This window comes from Macrotis lagotis, chromosome 1, assembly GCF_037893015.1.
Source record: "Macrotis lagotis isolate mMagLag1 chromosome 1, bilby.v1.9.chrom.fasta, whole genome shotgun sequence".
NCBI classification, from domain to species: Eukaryota; Metazoa; Chordata; class Mammalia; order Peramelemorphia; family Peramelidae; genus Macrotis; species Macrotis lagotis.
The window spans coordinates 286,000,873-286,022,726 of record NC_133658.1 but is presented as its reverse complement, the minus strand read 5'-3'; the positions used below and the strand labels follow the sequence as shown (position 1 = coordinate 286,022,726).

The window sequence follows — 21,854 nt, the reverse complement described above, 5'->3', positions numbered from 1 at the left end:
TCCAAGTGGAAGGTGATAAGGGCTTGAACTTGGGTGGTGAGGAAGAAAACAGACTGGAAAATAAGAAGTATTATGGGGAAAAATGAGAAGATTTGACCACAATTTGGATATACAGGTTGAGAGAGAGTCAGAATGATTCCAAGTGTGCAAAACCTGATTTAATGTATTTAAGATATTTAATGTATCCTCAACAGGAATAGGGAAGTTCAAAAGAGAGATGGATTTGGAAGGAAAGATAATGAATTCTAGTTTGGGCAAGTCAAGTTTGAGGATCACATAGGATACCTAATTGAAATGCCCATTAAGTAGTTGGTAACATGAAACTGGAGTTGAGAGGGACATTATGGTTGAATGATGCATAGTTCCTGGCAATGAGGCATTTGTCTGTAGGACAATTTTCCTAGGGAAAGAAAATGATATTGTGACTTCAGTCTTAGATGAAGAACTGACCTTTCTCAGCAAGACCAACAACTTCCTGATTCCTTCTTCCCATTTTCACTGTCATATTATTCCTAGTGTCATATTTTCTTTAATCTTCAGTCTTTCACTAACTACGGGTTTCTCCTCTAATATGGAAAAACACCCAAGTCTCTCTCCAACCCTTAAATGATCTCTTTATTGCTAAATCTAATGACCTTTTCTAAATTCCCAACCTTCTTCACCATGTCACAATATTTGCCCTGGTCAACCATTCTCTTCTCAGTACTCACTCTGCATTTTCATGATAGTCTTTTAAAATTTCTTTTAGTTTCTTTTAGTTCTCTTCCCACTTGTGGAATCACTCATTCTCCCTCCCAGAATTAATCATTTCAATAAATCAATCAACAAGCATTTTTAAATCCCTACTATGTGCCAGGCCCTAGACAATCCACTGATGTTACAAGTACAAGGAATCAAATATCCCCCACCCACAAGGAGTGTACATTCTTACATGGGAGATACCATTATACAAATATATATATATATATATATATATATATATACATATATACACACACAACATTAATATGAAGTAGATAAATAAAAAATATATAAAGTAATTCAGCAGAGAAGGTAGTAACAATTTTTTTAAACAGATCTAGAAAATGTATCAGACCAAATCCTGATGGGGAAATCCGGGCAAAAGCTATACTGAGTCATTTTTCCTGCCCATGAGGTTTGTGGACACTTGAGATACTGGGGAGAATATGGCTGATAGATGGATCTAGCAGTATTCCATTGTTGTTCATACCCAAACCCAGGTCAGCAAGAGTTCTGAATGGGGGGCAGTGATCGGATGTGCTCTCTAGATCAGGTCAGGTCAGGAAAACTGAAAGCTTGCAGATCTCTAGCCTGTGATTTTCTTGATACTGGAATAACACAACCCTCAGTAGTACAAAAAAGCAGCAATGAGACCAGCCAAGATCTTTCCTCCAGAAGTACACTAAGGCTACCCATATAACATCAAATCCCAAGGAAGTGGGCCAGAAGAATGAGCAAACTAAAACAGAATCCCACCATAAAAAACTATCCGAGTGACAAAGACACACAAAACATAAAACCAGAAGAAGAAAATGACTATAAAATATCTCTAAACAGTCTCAAATAAAAACACAGCTTGAGCACAAATTCAATTAAAATGCTTAGAAGGGATGAAGAAAAAGTTTTTATAAGTTTAAAATTTTTTTAAATTAATGAAATGAGTATTAAAGAAAAAAATGGAAAAAAAAATCAAGATGGACCATAGAAAAACAGTGATTCTATAAGACAACAATAACAGAACTCTAAAGCAGTTCAAGCCCTCATTACTTCTCACCTAGGTTATTATAACAGAATTCCATTTGGTTTACCTACCCCACCCTCTGAACAGATACTATGGTGATTTTTCATAAGACACAAGTCTGGCCATAGCCATACTAAATTTATTTCGATTGACCTACTAGGCTCAAACATAAACACTCCTAATTGGTATTTAAAGCTTTTCACAACATGGTCCCTTCTTATTTCTCCAGGATTTTAACATGTTATTATCCCTCCCTGCACTCTGTTTTACAGAAATTAGTTCACTGCTTTTTGAAAAAAACACTAATCATTCCCATGTCTATGCTTTGCACAGGCTGTGCCTCATGCCTGGAATGCCATTTCCACTTCCTGAAACTGCTGACTTCTGTCAAGTTTCAGATCAAATAACAACTTTTGTGTGAGAATTTTCCTGGTCCCCTCAGTTAATAGTCCCTTCCTCTCAAAAATTCATTTGTATTTGATAGATGTCATACACACACACACACACACACACACACACATACACACACATATATGGAGTTTCCCCTAATAGAATAGGTCCCTGAGGACAGGAAAGATTTCACTATTTTTTTTATCTTCAGTGTCTATCATAAAGAAGGTTCATAATAAATGCACAGTGGCTGAAAGAGCATAAGGCAGGGTAGAGTCCCAAGCTCAGTGGTTCCTTTTGTGGCTTTAAAAAGTGCTTTAATGATCCTCTTTCTTTCTTTTCTTTTTGGCAACACTATAGTTAGCACCTTTTTACCCATCCCACAATTAGTATTCAAAAGTAAAAAAGAAAAACACAATCCTTTCAACAGGTATAGTCAAGCAAAACAAATCCTTTTGTTTTGCAACATCCAAAAATGCATGTTTCATTGTGTACAATGAATTTATTGCCCCTCTGTCATGCTTCATCATTAGTCATGGCTAGTCACGATCTTAAGTTTTTCAAAGCTGTCTTTGAAATATTTTATTATTGTATAAATTTTTTTAGTTCTGCTCACATCACCCTGCATTAGTTTTATATGTATATATCTATACACATAGACAACATATATATGTTGGTTTTTGCAAGGCAATGGGGTTAAGTGCCTTGCCCAAGGTCAGACAGCTAGGCAATTATAAAGAGTCTGAGATAGAATTTGAACTTGGGTCCTCCTGACTCCAGGGTCTCTGCTCTGACGCCTAGCTGCCCTGACATAAGTTCATACAAGTCTTCCCATGTTTTTCACTGTACTTTTTCTCATTGCTTATAGTAAATAATATTCTATTACATTCATACGCCACAATTTGCCCAGTCATTCTCCAATTGATGGGAAAAACCTTAGTTTCTAAGGACTTTGCTACATCAAAAAGAGTTGCCATCTATTTAGACTTAAAAAGGTTTTTTTATCTCTTTGGAGTCTAGTTAGAACTATTGTTGGGTCATAGGTATGCAAAATTTAGTGATACTAGAAGCAGATTTTGCTTTTCAGAATCGCTAAATTACAGTTCTAACAAAAGTACCAGTAGTATGTGTCTTCCCACAGCCCCTCCAATTATTGCTATTTTCCATTTTTGCCATATTTGCCAATCCAACAGATGTGAAGTAAAACTTTAGAGTTGTTTTAATTTTTTTCTCTAATTATTAGTGATGTGGAGCATTACTTTTCATATATCTGTTGATAGTCTAGATTTTTATCCAATCATATCATTTGACCATTTATCTACTGGGGGAAGAGAGTTGGTTTTAATCCTTGCTGTCATTATATAGAACAAATCAACACTTCAGCTAGAATGTCCCTAAAGAATGAACCAAGGGGGGCGGCTAGGTGGCATAGTGGATAAAGCACTGGCCCTGGAGTCAGGAGTACCTGGGTTCAAATCCGGTCTCAGACACTTAATAATTACCTAGCTGTGTGGTCTTAGGCAAACCACTTAACCCCATTTGCCTTGCAAAAACCTAAAAAAAAAAAAAAAGAATGAACCAAGGGAAAGAATAGCCACTTTATCTGATAGTTCATTGAGTCAGAAATTCCTTAAATATTAAGTACCTATGTGAAAAACACTGTGATCTGCTCAAGATGAGGGAGATAAAGTTTAGATACAAATGACTGATCAACTGGGAGGTTGAGAATAAAGATGGTTATGAGTGTTTATAGAATAAACAGCAAGGACAGGCATTGGCAGAACTGTTCTCAATACAAAAACTCGCCTGTCCTACAAAAATATTCATTCCTTCTCTAGAAGGTCTCAAAACAGAATTACTCCCTTCATCATCACAGCTTGAAACGCCCAGTTAAGATGTTTCTTGATCAAGGGTCTCTCTCCCCCTGGGGCTATCCTGCTAACCACTGCCTTGGCATGAAGAGATGTATGAAAAATTCACTAATTAGAAATTCTGTAGATGAAGGGCAGCTTGTGGACAGCTCTATGCCAGTTTGTCCCCTACACAAAGCTTCTTTGTTCTGCATAAGGGTAGAATTAATATGCCAGAGAAGTTGACAGAATGACATAAACTGTGCCTTAAAATTCTATCCTTTCAAAGTGCTAATTGACATCAAAATACAAAGTAGATGCTTACTACATAGGATAGGGGAGACAGAAAATTGACTAAGGAGACCTGTATTCAAGTCTTCAGACAGTATTTAACAATAAAAATTACTGACTCTTGAGTCATAGAACCTTGGCTTTAAATCCTGATTCTCATTACCTGCAGGATATTAAAAAAGTCACTTAATTCCCTTGGTCTGTTTCCTCTTTTGTAAAACAAAGGCACTGGAATGAATGGTCTCTGAGATTTTTTTTTTGCCAGCTCTAGAGCTATGAGTCTATGATCTATTTATGATTTAATATAAACATATAAGCAGTGACCATAAGCAAATCACTTTTTCCCCAGTGCCTCAGTCAACTCTCTTATACTATAATTTATTGCTGAGTTGCCAAGCTGCCAGTTCATTCGCTGGACAGGAGTAGTCCATACTAGGGAGTTCCCGTAATGATGAAATCAATCAATCAATCTCTCTCTCTCTCTCTCTCTCTCTCTCTCTCTCTCTCTCTCTCTCTCTCTCTCTCTCTCTCTCTCACACACACACACACACACACACACACACACACTCATTGGACTTAGAGGAGTCAAGAGAGGTTGGAGTTCAGTTCCTTCCTCTAATACTTATTGTGTAATTATAAGCAAGCCACTTAATCTTTGAACCTGAATTACTTCTTCTATAAAATGAGAATACCAATTATATTATCTACCTCACAGTATCATTATGTCATTAAGCATTTGTAAAGCACTTAGTTACTTTTAAAGTTCTCCATTAGAATATACAATCTGTGAAGCAGAGACTAGTTGGTTTTCTTTGAAACCCCAGCATTTAGCACAGTGCCTGATAGATAGTAGGTAACCTATCCATTCAAGCATTTTTGTCATCTACTCTGCCATTAGTTTCATGTCTCCTTTTCTCACCTCCCTTTCATTCCCAATCTCTTCTACCTCTGGTTCTGGAAACCAGAATCAATAACGAAATATTCAAAGTGCAAAACAAAGCTGAGCTAAAGTTAAGTACAATCTTAGTGATTCAAGTCTAAATTCTAAATAATAATGGACCACATTTCCATAGAACTTTATAGGGTATAAAGTAACCAAGAGATGGAATACTAGATAGAATTCAGGACTTGGACCTAAGAAAACCTAAATTCAAATCCTGTTTCAAACACTTGCTGGCTATATGACCCTGGACAAGTCATTTAACCTCTGTCTGCCTCAGTTTCCTCATGAACTCTATAATTTCTAAGGTTCCCCCAGTTCTTTTTTTATTTATTTAAGGCAATAGGGTTAAGTGACTTACCCAAGGTCACACAGCTAGGTAGTTGTTAAGTGTCTGAGGCTGGATTTGAACTCAGGTCCCTCTTGACTCCAAAGCTGGTACTCTATCCTCTGTGTCACCTAGCTGCCCCTTCCCCTCTAGTTCTTAATCCATCTCTATGATGTAGGTAATATGAGAATTAAGACCTCCAATTTGCATATAAAGAAACTGAAGTTCAAGAAGTTAGATTACTTGCCCATAGTTCCATAATCACATTACAGGGCAGAACTAGACCTCAAAGCCAAATCTCATCACTCTAACATATAACGCACTGCCTGTCAGTGAAATTCAATTTCTCTTATGCCAAAGACTGAGGTTCAGTGAGGTACAGCTAAGGAGAGGCATAGCATAGTGAGGAAAGGGCTGGGTCTCAGATTTAAGAAGACCTAGATTCAAGTCCCACTCTTCCAGTTCCAATATTCCATCTTCATTGGTGAATGATATAACTAACCAATCTACCACTGGGACAAGGGAAGTCAACTGACATGGACTTTTCCAGAAGCATTGGTGATATTAGTTTGATTCTGATTTCCAGAACAAGAGGTAGAAGGGATTTAGAATGAAAGGGAGGAGAGAAGAAGAGACATTAAAGTAGTGGCAGAGTAGATGACAAGGATGGTGGGATGGATAGATTATAAAGTATGTAGTCTGATTGGGCTGGCTAAATGAGTATGCACTTACTCACCCATCAGGACAGTTCATCCTAAAATGAGTGGTTTAATTCTCCAAGGTTCCCTTTTCTGGAAGGCAGACCATCCAGACAGGTCAGTAATAGGATTGGTAGTAAGAGTAATGCCAAAGGTGGATGGATCAATAAGATATTATGCATGATATTCTGAACTTATTTTTTTCCCCCATTCAGAAAACAGAGATATTTCTTACCTTGTCTAACTCACTACAATGTTGTAAAAATCAGATGAGAGTATAGTCACAAAAAGCTTCTTTCCATATTAAGTGGTATGTATAACTACAAATTGTGGTTCCTAATTATCATTAGAAGCAGCAACAATCTGATCTGAAGGTTGGTGAGCCATGACATCCCATGTGAGAGTGACTTGCAAAGACCTCACATAGCATCAGGAAGATATGTTGGTAGAGTGTGAAGGGTCAGAACCAACACATCAAATTTTATGTTCCAAAAAGAAGCCAGGATAGAGTAGCCCAGCATTCACAAGTGACCTTTCATGATCCCCACCCAGCTAGGATTTTAATTGGCTCCAATTATTCCCCTCCTACTGCCAATATAAATTATGTAAATTCCATTATCATAATGAAAGCAAAAAAAAAAAGTTAGCCCCCCTTGGAGCTATCCCTCTAGCAAACCTTTCCCCAAAACAAAAACACATACAAAAATGAGGCAATAAGGAAGCTTCATGTCACCTGGTTGGGAGAACAAAATAATATTCCTTTTATGATGGGCTCCTTAGCATCTTAATATTGCAATTATTCATCTAAATCTGCTTTCTCTGCTGGACATTTCAATTATCTGAAATTAACTAATATACTTAGCATGTAATATTGTTCATTATTATGTAGCTTTACTAAATTGTGAGCTTTATTAGGCATCATATTTAATTAAATTATTTATAATATAAGAATACTTAGCATTTATAAAGTGTTTTATAAATCTTATCTCATTTTATCTTCACAAAGACCCTGAAAGGTAGGTTTTATTATTATCATTTTATAGATATGGAAATTGAAGCAGACAGAGAAGTTAAATCATTAGCTAGCCCAGGGTTGCAAAGTTAACAAATACCTGAGGTTGGATTTGAACTCAAGTCTTTCTCATTCCAGATGCAAGACTCTATGTAACAAACCACATAATTGACTCAGTTGAATGCATAAATGGATAAATGAATTCATAAATGAATGAAAATCAAAGCTGCCATATATGGCATCCCTAGAGATAAGTTTATCTCAGTTATTAATGTTAGTAAAGGGTCAGGGACTAATTTAAAATATCAAGATTTTTAGCTTCCTCCTGGTATCCTTTTGTATTCACATGTGATTTTCGGTGTGCCTGATATTTTGGGAATTAACTTCATTTCTGACTCAGAAACTGGGAAGCAATTCAATTCAGTTTTCCTATCTTGACCTCTACGCATGTACTTCCTGCTTTGTACTCCTGACTGGAAATTGATAAACAGCCTTGAAGGCTGGTATAAAACAAAAATGCAGATTTAAGAGGCACTATCTACTCTCCAAGTTTACCCAGAACCAGAGCACAGCAGCCTGACAGGGACTCCTGGAACATAGAATATCAACACTGGAACAGTCTCTTAGAACAAAGAATATCCAATCCAGAGGATCCTAGAACACAATTTCAGAGAGGAAATGAACAGTAGAGATCAACTAATATGGCTCCCTCTTTTTTACAGACGAAGAAATAAGATACAGAGAGATTAACTCATTTGCCCAATAACACACAAAAAAGGTAATATAGAGTCAAAATGATAACTCAGCTTTTTAAAAATAATTTATTATTTTCCCCAATTATAAGTTAAAGCAATTTTTAACATTTTAGAACTCAGCTTTCTAAGCTCCCAAATATTCCAATATAGGATGCAGTTGAAGAATAGAAAGAGCTTTGAATGTCAAACCATAAGACATGGGTACAATAGTTTGGGGATGTATTTGTGTGATCTTAGGCAAATTCCTTAACTTCTCTGAACTTCAGGTTTCCTACTTGGAAAATGAAGATTTTTTTTTTTATATCTTCAACAGTTCTCTCCTGGTTTTTTTGCCTTGTTTTTTTTTTCTTGTAAGTCTTCTCTCCCCTATTGAGCATATCTTCTCTGAGGAAAGAAGTTAAATATGTACAGACTCCCAAGAGGTTTATAATAAGAAGAGAGGTGCCATATACACCAAAATACTTTTAAAAATTACTTTTGGTGGTAACCAAGAGCTCAAAACAAAAATAGATGCTCATCTATTGAGGAAGGGTTGAGGCATATACCATATCATAGAATATGACTGCACTATAAAAGATGAACAAAGATCTATGAGCTAATACTAGAGAAAATAAGCCAAACCCTGAAAACAATACATATAATGATCATGACAATAGAAATAGAAACAAAAAAAGCAAAACAAACAATAATAATCCTAATTTTTATTTTTACTGTTGTTTTGGGGGGGCAGCTAGGTTGTGCAGGGGATAGATTAGTTGGCCAGGAGCAAGATTCTTTTTCCTCAGGTTAAATCTGATGTAAGACATTTACTGGTGTGTGACTCTGTGCAAGTCACCTGTTAGTCTCAGTTGCCTCATCTACAAAATGCACTGGAGAAGAAAATAGCAAACCACTCCAGTATCTCTCCCAAGAAAACCTCATGGAGTCACAAGAGTCAGATACAACTGAAACAGCTAAGCAGAGTGACACAGAACTCAAGTCTTCTTGACTTCAGGACTAGGTCTTTATCTACTGAACCCACCTTGATGTGAAATTATAATAATGCAACAGTTCCCAAAGAAGAGATGGAAAGGACAGTAACTTCTGAACACTTGTGAAAGTGAGGATAAACTCATCACAAAATCAGAATTTGTTATGTTCGTTAATTTTCTGAAATGTTTTTTTTCTTTAAAAAAATTTCCTTGGTATGTAAGAAATGACTGGGGCTATGGAGAAATGATACAGCTGAAATTTTAAAGAATTATAAATACAAAAGTTATCAATAAAATTCTATTTTGGAGGGCAGCTAGGTGCAGCAAATAGAGAACTGGCCAGAGTCAGGAGGACCAGAGTTCAAATCTGACCTCAGACATGTAATACTTAGCTGTGTGACCTTAGGTAAATCACTTAACCCCACTGCCTTGCAAAAACAAAAACAAAAACAAAAAATATTTTTTTTTAAAAAAGAGGAAGAATGGTATAATGGTATACTACTATGAGCTCTATTAGGGAACATCTTGTCTAAACTTGGTATCTGGCTCTCCCCTAAGCCCTCCCCTACTCTAGTATAGTGGTCTACAAATAACACAGAATAAGATTGTTTATAATAATAATAGCAAGCAAAGTGCTTTATAAATAAAATTGCTAGGGGTGGCTAGGTGGTTCAGTGGATAGAGCACCAGCCCTGGAGTCAGGAGTACCTGAGTTCAAATCCTCAGACACTTAATAATTACCTAATTGTATGGCCTTGGGCAAGCCACTTAACCCCCATTGCCTTGCAAAAACCTAAAAAACAAATAAATAAATAAATAAAATATAATTGCTTTTTTTCCCCGCTTCACAAAAGTCCCTGACAGGTAGATTCTAATAATATCACCATTTTACAGATGTGGAAACTGAGACATAGACTTGGAGTCAGAAGACCCAGCTGGAATCAATGTTTCAAGACCTGCAAACTGTGTGTCCATAGGAAACTAATTTGTCCTCTTTGAGTCCAAATTTCCACATTTGCAAGATATGAATAATTTTGATGATAATATTATAATCAGAGTGCTCTGCAAACATTAGGAAATATATGACATAATTTTTGCTATTTGTAATCCCTATACCATCTAGCACAAGACCAGGTATACATCAGAAATAAGGAATACTTATGAACTGAAAAAACCTATCATCTGGACTGTTTGGTTTTATTTTCTTCCTTTATTCTCATGTCATTTTTCACCTGTAGCTTTTATTGAAAAAATTCCATGGTACTATTCATTTCAAATTGTTTCCTCGCTCATTTTGTAACTGAAAGGTAAAGAGAAAAAACCTTCCTGTCTTGTTTCCTACCAACAACCACCTCCCCCCCCCACACACATACTCCAATTCTGATGCCCCCTTACCTTCTTAGCTCATAAAATGAACGCTGGAAGGTACTTTTAAAGGTGTACTCCCATCATTGGGAAATATGAGGAAACTAAAGCCCCAAACAGTTAAAATTACTCAGTATTTGGGGCACTGAAAACATCACCTTCAACTTTGGGGGATTTCAGTAGTAATATTGAATTCCTATTTTTTTTCCTCCCATTATCTGGAGCTGAAGGCAGTGGTAGGATTCAGCCAGTTCGCACCCAGCTCAGGAGAACTGATACCTAATTTTATGCTGAGTTCATCAAACCAGTTGTTAAAATAGTACTTGTAATCAGGGTTCTCAGCAGAAGTGAGATTCAGTTAGTTTGCACAGATACCTAATTTTATGTTGAGTTTGGTGAACCAGTTGTTAATTTATTTGAATCCCAACTCTGACTGAAGGCATAGGGTCTCCTCAGAGAGATTACTGAACAGCTGGGGGAAACCTTGGCATGAATGGCACCTGAAATCTCCCCAGATGGAAACCTGTAGAAAGGAATGCTACTCCTAATAAGGACCCCACAAGCTCAGAAACTGAGAAATAATTTATTTCAATTTAGAAAATACTTATTAAGAACTGTACCAAGAAATACAAAGTCCCAGTCTCTGCCTTTCAGGAAGCTTTAAGTCTGATAGCTGCAATATACTTTGTGAGAAGAGGCGCTTCATTCTGTCTTTGTTTTCTTAGTTGTTGCTCAACCTTCATTTTTCAAAAAGAGGACTAATGACATCATGGAGTAACATCTACACTTGTGCATCAACTGTATCAGCCTCACTGTTTCTTCCAGAATCATAGAAGTCCAGTGAAAGGATAAAAGTCAATACGATTAGTGATGGCCCAGAGTGCAATGAATGATCTTGGCATTATCAATGCCTAATCAGATACTAAACACCCCAGAGCATCTACTTCAGCCATCTTAGAATAAATTGTTCTCATTCACCCATTCTACTAGGGGAAGTCTTCACATGAGTAGGGTAGACATCTTCCTAACTTACTGATGGGTTTGAGGTTATCCTCAACCACATTTAGCTCATCTTCTGAAACAGTGACTGCTGTCCATGCTACAATTTTTTGGAGCCCCAGGTGAGAGTTGGATGAAGGTGGAAACTAGAAATGGATAAGCAGCCCTGAAAAGACCTGAGCATCCCTCACACCAGAGATGCTAGTCCTACCTAATACCTAAGAAATAAGCAGCACTTAGGAAATACTTTTTGCTTGCTAACACATAGCAAATGCAGTAAAGTACAAAATGAAGCAATAGGAGGGTTCCTTCAAGGAAGACTGTTAGTGATTGCTGATTCAAGCAAGGAAGCTTTCAAGTTGCCATTTGAAGGACTGAGAAATTCAGAAGGAAAAAGATTGGGAAGGATAATACAGGAACTCTTAAGAATTGAACGTTGCAAAGGTACAAGGGCAGAACACAAGGTACATATCTGAAGGATACAGAAGATCCAGTTTAGCTGGAACAAAGAGCATGAGGAGGAAGGAAGACTGAAAAGGTGATGTTAAACAGCTTGAAGATGGAATAGAACTCCAGGCAAAAGATGATAAAAATCCTGATCTCTCTTCCACTCATGTCAGATGCTATTCAGTCATATCTGTATCCGTGTCAGAGTCCATTTGGGGTTTTCTTGGCAGAGATACTGCAGTGGCTTGCCATTTGCTTCTCCAGTTCATTTTATAAATGATGAAACTGAGGTAAACAGGGTTAAGTGACTTGACCAAAGTTATATGAACAGGATTTTATAGAGTTCATAATGCTAACCCCAGAAGGTCTTTGAGAAACTTTCTAGTCCCCCTCCCTTTTTATAGAAGAGGAAGCTGAGACTTAGAGAGGCAAACTACTTGCTAATAGTCACAAAATTAGTAAGCATTAGGGGGAGATTGAAACCTAAGTCTTCTGACACCAAAGCCAGTGCCTTCTACTGTATCATTATAAGGCATTTAAATTATGATTCTGGCCTTCCTCTATAGAAGCTAACAGAGTAAAATTAAATTGAGCTCTATTCACTTGAATAAATACCAGATGCTACAGTGGATAAAGTGTCAGACTTAGAATAAAAAAAAAACTCATCTTCCTGAGTTCAAATTATTCACTAGTGATGTGACCTTTGGAAAGTCATCTGATGACTGTTTGCCTTACTTTCCCCATCTGTAAAATAAGTTGGAGAAGAAAATGGCAAACCAATCTAGTATCCCAAATGGGATAATGAAGAGTTCATTAGAGCAGGTTTGGATGGGTAAGAAAGAGAAAAGACTTTGAGACACTGGAAATGGGAAGGAGGTAAAGTGGGAACAAAAATGGAGAAGGGGGAAGGTATCAAAGTCAATTCTGCAAACTTCACAGTCCTGCCCCATCTATTTTCCATAACTTGAATGGATCTAGGATTCCATAGATGTATAAATCCCCCCAAGGGATACAGGTCATCCATGCTTTCTTACCATATTCAATCCTAATCTGCATCTTCCTAAAATTCTATGTAAGATGTACTAAGAGAATCCCTCTTGAGTTATTTACCTTATTGGATGCCAATGGAATATTTGCACTGCCAGTCAATTATCAAATGTGATATTTGTTAAGTGCTTAGTGCAGGGCCCTCCCTTTTATTCTCTTCTCCCCCATCAGTATTTCCCTTGCTTTTACCACCTGATTGGCCCACCTTCTTTTCTGCTCAAATATACCTAATGACATCCTTTACCTTGTTTCCCTTTCTTCTCTAATTCTTAGTTGGTAATATGTTGTTGCCTATCCACATCCACCATCTAACTCTCTATTGTCCTAAGGGTAACCCTCAACTTTAGCTCTTGAAGGACTAGGGATGCTGTGCCATTTGTCACACCTTCATTCCATCAGTGGAAAAATATGTAGACGAATAACAATAGAATTACTTCCTTGAAGTGTACTAAAGAGACAAATCAGGTTTCCTTCCTTATAGAATTTAAGATCCTTAAAGGCAAAGATTTCCGTTTTATCTTTGTACCTTCAGAATCCAATTTCATGCCTGGCCAATAAGAGATTCTTAAGAAATGTTTGTTGGTTGATTCCCTAAGTTGGACTGAACTAAAAGAATCCTGGACAACCTGAAAGATTTTAGTGTGCTGTTGTCTTACCCTTTACTCCTCAAAAGGGCTTTTAGATCTTTAATTAGGAGCAAGAGTGACCTAGCAATAAGTGTCATCTCTCAAGGATCCAGCAAACAGTCTAGGATGAGAGGCAAGTCTAGTGTTAGCAACATGGGCATGTGTCTATTTGAAAAAAATGCATAGCAAACCACACTTGCCTTCCTTCCCAACAGAAAATCCAGTGCTGAAATCTTAACCCCACAATCTCCCCCCCACCCCCACTCCCAGGAATGTACCAGATGTAGCTGGAGACAAGTGCAAAGGCAAATCTGAGCCCCAGGACAGCAAAACAATCCATTATCTGGGATCTTTCCTTCATCCCTTTTGGAAAATTGCTCTTGGAAATAACCCTGTCACTTCTGCATAACTGTTTTGATAGATAACTGAATTACCCTGTGAAAGGGGCCAAAGTTGACATGTCTAGAAAGTAGCTACCAGACAATTCAGGAAAACTGCTGGAAGAAATAAACCATGAACATCATCTGCTCTCCCTTTCTTATTTTTGGATGGGGTATGTTCACAGACCAATATCCTCTTCCATGACAAGTAAAATATATCCCCATTGATCACATCTAGCCTTTTATATCAGCTTAAACTGGGCTCCTAGATCATGAAACCTTCGGGGCCTGACCAGTTCCTGAAATAAAAGGCCAGACTTAGCCACATTGGTATTTCTGTTTAAGGCCATAAGAAGCAAAGAGAATTTTCCCTCAAACAAGGTTTTATATATGGAGAGAGAGAGAGAGAGAGAGAGAGAGAGAGAGAGAGAGAGAAGGTGAGCCAGACTCTCTAAAGCTCTCCCTTCCAACCCCACCTACTGCCCCACTGGACCCCAAGCAGTATTTTTAGATTAAGCTGCCAATTCGTCAGCCAGTGGGATGTATAATGAGACTCTTATGGTAAATCATCTCATTATGCAAAGTGCAGGGGTTGTTAAAATGATCATTTTTAAAGTGGGGTGGGAGAGGGAGGGGCACTGCATCAGAAGTAGAGCTGGGCTCTCTAGAGGTTTACAAGCTGCAAGACAGAAAGAAAACTGGAAGTCAGAGGATCTTGGCTCTAATGCCAACCCAGCCACTTGCTACCTGGACCTCTTTGCCTCTCCATTTCCTCATATTGTAAAGTCAAGGAGCTAAACTATGGAGTTGGGGGGGGGGAAGTGGGGGAGAGGGAGTTTTAAAGTCTCTCCCAGGCCTAAACCTAATGGTCTTATGAAAAGGAAGATGAGACAGAGATTCCAGGATTTCCAGTTCAAGTTTGAAAGCCGGGCCAAGCTAAAAATGTTTCTTAATTAATACCATTAGAGCTGGTCTCAGACAAAGAGCTTAGTTAGTGGTTTTTGAATGTATTCCTGACAGACACCAGATTGTTTAAATTACCTAAAAAAGTTCTCACACTCTGTTGTGGAAGCATGAGAAAATTATTCAACCCTACTTACTAAGGCCAGCTCACTTGTGTATAGTATTTGCTGCTGTGCTTAGAGAATGTGACTTCTGCACCAACACTACAGGCAGAAAGGACTCTAAAGGCAGTGAAACAGGGTTCTAGCTTTGGCTCTATAATTCTTGACAAACCATATACCTCCTTTGCAAAATGAGACTAATAATAGTAGCAGCTGCCTCACAGGTTCATAGTGGAAATTAAACCATAAGATAAGAACTTTTGCAAACATCAAAGTGCTGTATTGTTTCAATTAATGGTGGTCAAAGTGGTGATGGTGTTTGTGGGTGGCTGTCCTGCTATAAACTAGCTATGAGATCATGGGGCAAGTCACTTCCTATCAGAGATGGGGGGCGGCGTGGAGCAAGCTTTGGCTTGTAAGAGTCTATTGTTAAATTTTTAGTGTGAGTATTTACAATCCAGGAATAGCAAAGGCTACATACAAAATTGGCCCTGATTATTGTTTTGTTGATTGTCTAGACTTAAGAAAGTGTTAAGAATGAGTTTAGATTTTAAAGTGTCTGTATATTTCTTTAAAGGAGAGCCTAGTTGTTAAATATTTAGCAGCAAACCCCTCTATAAACATTGTTTTAGCTCAAGAATGTAGTAGAAAACTCAGAGATCAAAACCTTCATCAGACTGGAAGCCTGAGTTAAAAACAACATGAATATCCATAATTTCATCTGAGTTTCACATCCCTGTTTCTTAGCAGGCCAATCTATAATACTGACCATCTATCTTACCTCTGCTTGTAAACTTCCAGTGATTGGGAACACTCACCACCACCTTTGGAGGCATTCTCTTATTTGAATAACTTTTAATTATTAGCAAGCTTGCTCTTCATAGGATCCCAAATTAGTCTCTCTATGATTTCTACCCAAGTCCTCTTAAGTTTTCTCATCCAGGGTCAAGTAGAATAAATCTAATCCATCTAATATATTTAACAGTCCTTCAAAAACTTTACAAAAGCAATTCTTACATTCCCTAAATCTTCACTGCTTAGCTTCTTCAACTGATGCTTGTATGATGTGATCGCCAAAGTTCCTCATGAACTTAGTTGTCTTCCTCTGAACCCTTCCCATCCTGTCAGTGTTCTGCCAAAAATGTGGCATTAATCACAATTAGTTGGAGATTATATAACACTTTAGCGTTGGAAAAAATACTATATATATATATATATATATATATATATATATATATATGTATATATAATCTCACTTGAGGCTCAAATTAATTCTATGAGGAACCTAACTGAAAATTTTGTCAAACACATTTTTGTTGTGGTTTAGTAATTTCTATCATTACCAACTCTTCTTGACCTCATATGAAATTTTCATGGAAAAGATATTGGAGTAGTTTGTCATTTCCTTTCCCAACTCATTTTACAGATAAGAAAACTGACTCAAACAGGGTTAAGCAACTTGTCCAGGGTCACATAAGTAGTAATTTATACCAAGGTTTTCCTGACTCCAAGCCCAGTGTTTTATTCATTTTGTCACCTAGTTGCCCAATGCCCATTTTGTAGATTAGAAAACTGAGGCATAGGATCTATGTGCCCATACTCACACAGCTCCAAATGAGGGATTTGGAGCCAGGTTTTCCTGACTCCAGATCCATCATTCCATGATCCATGCCACACTCTCAGAAATGAACTCAACATTCTAGAAGTGATCAGACTAGAGGCAAAATATTCTAGGTACTAGAATATTAAATATTAATATTAAACACTAAAATATTGAGTCACTAGGTCTCTCTTAAAGTTGCCTATGATGGAGTTGGCTTCCATGTCACACAAAAAACTTATATTTGACTCCTAGATTTGACTCACATTCAATACCTAGATCTTTTTGAGATCGCTCTCTAGTTAACATTCTCCATATTGTAGTTGTGAAGTCATATATTTTAACCTAAGATGCTATGTTTATTCCTATTGTAGTTCCTATTACATTTCATTTTATGAGATTCTTTCCAACATTCTTTCCTGTTCAGACCCTTTTAGATGTTTGGCTCAACTATCCAACATGGCAGCTATCAACCTGACTTTTGTCTATTTACAAATCTTATAAATCCATCTGTACCTTTATCCAAGATAATGATTAAAATAGGACAGGAACTTAGACCACTGTTTCTCTATAGTGGTACTGAATCATTAATGATTACTTTTTACATCTTCACCAATTCAACCAGGGCAGAATCTTCCTAATTGAACTGCTGTCTGGTTCAGTTTTCTCCATTGTATTTACAACAAGATCATGTGAGTCTTTCTTATACGCTTGCTTCTAAGTCCTAGTCAAACTATATTTCATGCAGCATCCCCAGATGTAACATTATAGCAACCCTGTCAAAAATAAAAAAAGCAATTACATTGGTCTGACACAACCTGTTCTTGATGAGGACATACTGGTGAGTTGTGAATCTTATTTCTTTTCTAGGTGTTCATTAATCACAACTTTAATTATGTGTTCTAGAATTTTGCCACAAATCAACATCAATTTCAGTGGATTTCTAATTTTAAAGTCCATTCACGATATACATACATATATATATATATATATATATATATAGTATACACATGCATACATACAATCTAGTAACTCTTTCAATATGTAGAAATGAATAGAAATACAGATTTGTAGCTCTCTCAACATACACATAGCTTATCACACAGGTACACTCCAAATAAGTTTTCTTTTGTGCAGTCTGACTCAAAAAAGACCTTATTTTGTATCACTTGCATCGTTCTGAGCAGTGAACACAAAATCACTCTCCTGGTCTGTATTCCAACTATGAACTGAAACCTCTCCTCCTGGATCTGCATCTGATGCAAATACCTTTTCCTCTTTCATTCCATATTTAACTCATTTGGTTTCCAAATAGATCTGTGTCATTGTGTCTCTCAGTCTCTAAGAAGGCAAATTCTGAACTGTATCCAATGATATGCTACTAAATATTTAACAACTGGCTGCCAGGGATTGGGAGGAAGAGCATTGGAGGAAAGGAGGGGTAGTCATGAAATACTTTTAAGTTTAATCTGCAGTACTACTATTTTCTTCATTGCTTTTTAAAGTCTAGACTATCAATAAAAATGCAAAGACCAAGCCCTGATCTGAGGTGCAAATGCTCATACTGAAAATTAACAATCAGCTCTCACAATTCAATGAGAATTGACAACACACTCCTGACCACATCCTTCTAAAAACTCAGATACTTCTCTCCCTTCCTCCATCCCTTCTTTCTTACCCCACCCTCCCATTCTTCTTCTCTCTCTCTCCCCACACAAACACATGAATTTACAGACACCATACATATACATCTAAACAAATGTGTATATATAACTACAGAATAACTATAAATTTATATGCATATATACACACTTACACGCACATATACACAATCTTTAATTTAAAACAGGAATGGATCTTATAAGCCATTACAGTTCACCCACTTCATTTTACAGATGAAGAAACTGAGGCTCAAAGAGATTACATGACTTGCCCAGAATCACACAACCAGAAATAGTAGGTGAGATTTTCCTAGCTCTGAGTCTATGGTTTATTCACAATGTTAGGATTACAGCCCCAGTTAGAAGGCCATTAAAATTCCAATAAGATCAGGTCCATCCATCTGTCCCCTGATAGCTACAAAAATGGAGGCTACTTGATTCACACTAAAACCTTCCTGATCTTTCCAATGCATTTATATAGGCAATGATCTGTGACAGGATTAATTTGCTGATCTCATTACCTAAATCGAAAGAGATTTTGTAGTCATAAGAAACATGCTTGCAAGATTTCCCTGGTGTGAATTGAAGGTTATTTCCCCCCACTTGCCTAGTCTTTTTGAATGGAAGTCAAAAGGTAATTCTAAGACACAATGAAAATATAATGATAAAAGACCAGACTGTAAGATGTTTGCTTAAAATTCCAAAGACTGCGACAAGCTGGGTTAGCAGCAGACAGTGATAAACACACACACACACACACACACACACACACACAGCTTTATCATTTATTGAGCACAGCAAAAACTTACCTAATTCCTTTGTTCTGTGCAATACTGTGCAGAGAGAGTCTAGACACTGCAGAGATGACCTGAGGGGAAAGGCAAAAGAGATGCTTTTGTAATTTGCCAAGAAATAGAAAATAACAGTAAAATGTTTTATAGCTGTACAAAACTGTTGGCATGAGACAGTTTATATGTAATATATATATATATATATATATATATATATATATATATATATGTATGTATATGAAAGACAATGATGACTTAACTAGTAAATTACTTTGCATGTCTGATCTTCTCGATAAGACAAGCTTTGACATTTCAAACCAAAGCCTGGCCCAGAAAAATTTTCAAGGTCTAGAAGACATCACATCAAGACAGTGATATAATGATTCACCAGGTCACTTTTCTTTGTGATATTGTGTCATTCAGGAGACACTGATCCAAACACAAAGGGATTTTCTAAAAGGAAAGTTTACAGCTAGCCTTTCCTTAACCTTTCTCCATTCTCAATCACTACTCAATTATTCTCCTGAATATTCCAAATACCCTTTATATAGTCCCTCACATGTCTTTGAAAGAGTATGATGGGGCTGGCTAGATGGCACAGTGGATAGAGCACCAGCCCTGGAGTCAGGAGTACCTGAGTTCAAATCTGACCTCAGACACTTAATAATTACCTAGCTGTGTGGCCTTGGGCAAGCCATTTAACCCCATTACCTTGCAAAAAGCCTTAAAAAAAGAGTATGATGGAAGGGAGAGGAGAAGTTCCCAGAAATCATGAAGAAAATGAGTCATAAGGAGAATACATAATTTACCCAAAGTCCCACACAGTACTAATCAGTCTTTGAAAGCTAAATAATCCATGCTCTTATGACTGTGATCTGAAGCTATGTAGAGCATTGGAGGAGATCAAATATACATTGATCACTTTCAAAACTAAGTTGTTTTCAATGAATAAACAAAGGATATGAGTTAAACAGTTCACAGAAAAATTGCAAACTATTAATGACCACTTGGAAGGTAATTCAAAATCACTAACAATAAAACAAATCAAAGCAACTTTTAGATTCTTTCCACACCCAGAAAATTGACAAAGATGACAAAAGATGGAAATAAGCACTGTTATGGGAACTTCAATAAGACAGGTAGACTATTACATTCTTGGTATAAATTGTTACATTAGTCCAACCATTCTGAAAAATAATTTGAAATTATGTAAATGAAAAAGTGAACGAAATGTCCATTATCTTAGATCAGGGATAGGAAACCTTTTTTTCTGCCAAGGACCATTTGAATATTTATAACATCATTCCTAGACCATAGAAAATTATCAATGTAAAAATTAGCCTACTATATTTGGTCAAACATGTAACTAGTTCACCCTTAAAAAGCTCCTAGATTTATTGAATTTCAAAGTTGCTGTGGCAGTGCCAGACATTATCTGCCTGTTCTTAGATCCAAAGAGCCTACTCCTAGGTATGCAATGTGAAAAGATAAAAGACAATAAAAGATCGGCAATATTAAAACATCAGTGCTTTGCCTCAGTTTCCTCATCTGTAAAATAGCACCTACTTCCCAGAGTTGCTGTGAGGATCAAATGACATAAAATGACACATAATAAAATGCTACATAAATGTTAACTACTACTAATATTATTAATATTCACAGCCATCTCTTTTTGGTGTAACAAAGACTAGAAACAAAATTATTGTCCATTGAATAGGGAATGGCTAAATAAATGATACATGAATATAATGGTATATATTGCTATGCATGAGGAACAGAGAATTCAAAAAAACATGAAAAAAATTATATAAACTGATGCAGAAAGAAGCAGAATCAGAAAAACAAGATCCACACTGACCATAATATAAACAGAAGGAACAAAAAAATGAACTTGAATGCTGTATCATACTGAACATGCCTGACTCCCTTCATTATAAAAGTAGAAGCCTATGGATGTTGAGAGAAATGATTATTAAATAACCAGATATTAGGGAGATTCAGGATTTTTTCCCTTCCTCATTTGAATATCAATTCAAAGCTTGGATCTCTGAAGGGCAGGACAGATGATAGGATGGAATCTTGGAGTTGTTTCCCCACCCAACTAGAAGAACCTTACAAAGAATTTAAACTAAGATGAATTTTGGCTCATCTTATTCAACTTAGCCATATCTGAGCAGAAGAGCCCCCCCCCCCCATCTAGATTGCCCTAGGAGGGATATTGGACATTCTGGATAATAGAAAAATCTTTTTGTCCAAGATTGAGTGATCAGTCAAGTTTCCTAGCACCTCATTAGAATAAGCCCACCTCTCTTTATAATATTCATTTTTTTTATTATTTGTTAACCAATCAGAATTGATCCACCCTCAGGAACACCCATTCTTCCAAGGACATATATAAGCATTGAGTGGGTTTATTGAGGGGTCTTTGACATTCAAGAGTGCCACTGACCCTTTTTATTAATTAATTTGAGTATGATTAATAAAATGAATTAATTATCAGAAACTATGTCTAACTTTTTATTCATCAGTGTAGAATACTACATATATTGTCTAGTTACATATATTGTTAAAACATCAAGCAGGGACAAAAGAAAACGATCACTTTATGAATGACTAGAAGATCATTAAGGTATCTCTTCAGCTCTATATTCTATGCTGCTCTCATAGCTCTAAAGCAGGAAGATTAAATCTAATCCCAACCATGAATTATAACAATGGTATAGCCTAGAATTAATTTATTTTCCAATTGCCATGATATACTTACCCAAAGAATATCAGAGCAGAACAACAACTTAGAACACAAACACAAAAGAATATTGGAGGTACAATGAAAGTATATTGGAAATCAGCTATTCCAAACCCAGTATCTGATTTATA

General features: G+C 36.7%; 1 protein-coding gene across 1 annotated transcript in view; it reads right to left on the bottom strand.

Annotated features, from left to right (window-relative positions):
* Nucleotides 1-21,854, bottom strand: part of LOC141505182 (guanine nucleotide exchange factor VAV2-like) — a 447,203-nt gene that overhangs the window by 169,332 nt on the left and 256,017 nt on the right. The window contains exon 3 of the mRNA XM_074210759.1: nt 18,996-19,054. Within this exon, the coding sequence (XP_074066860.1) occupies nt 18,996-19,054 (59 nt within the window). The remainder of the gene's footprint in view (nt 1-18,995; nt 19,055-21,854) is intronic.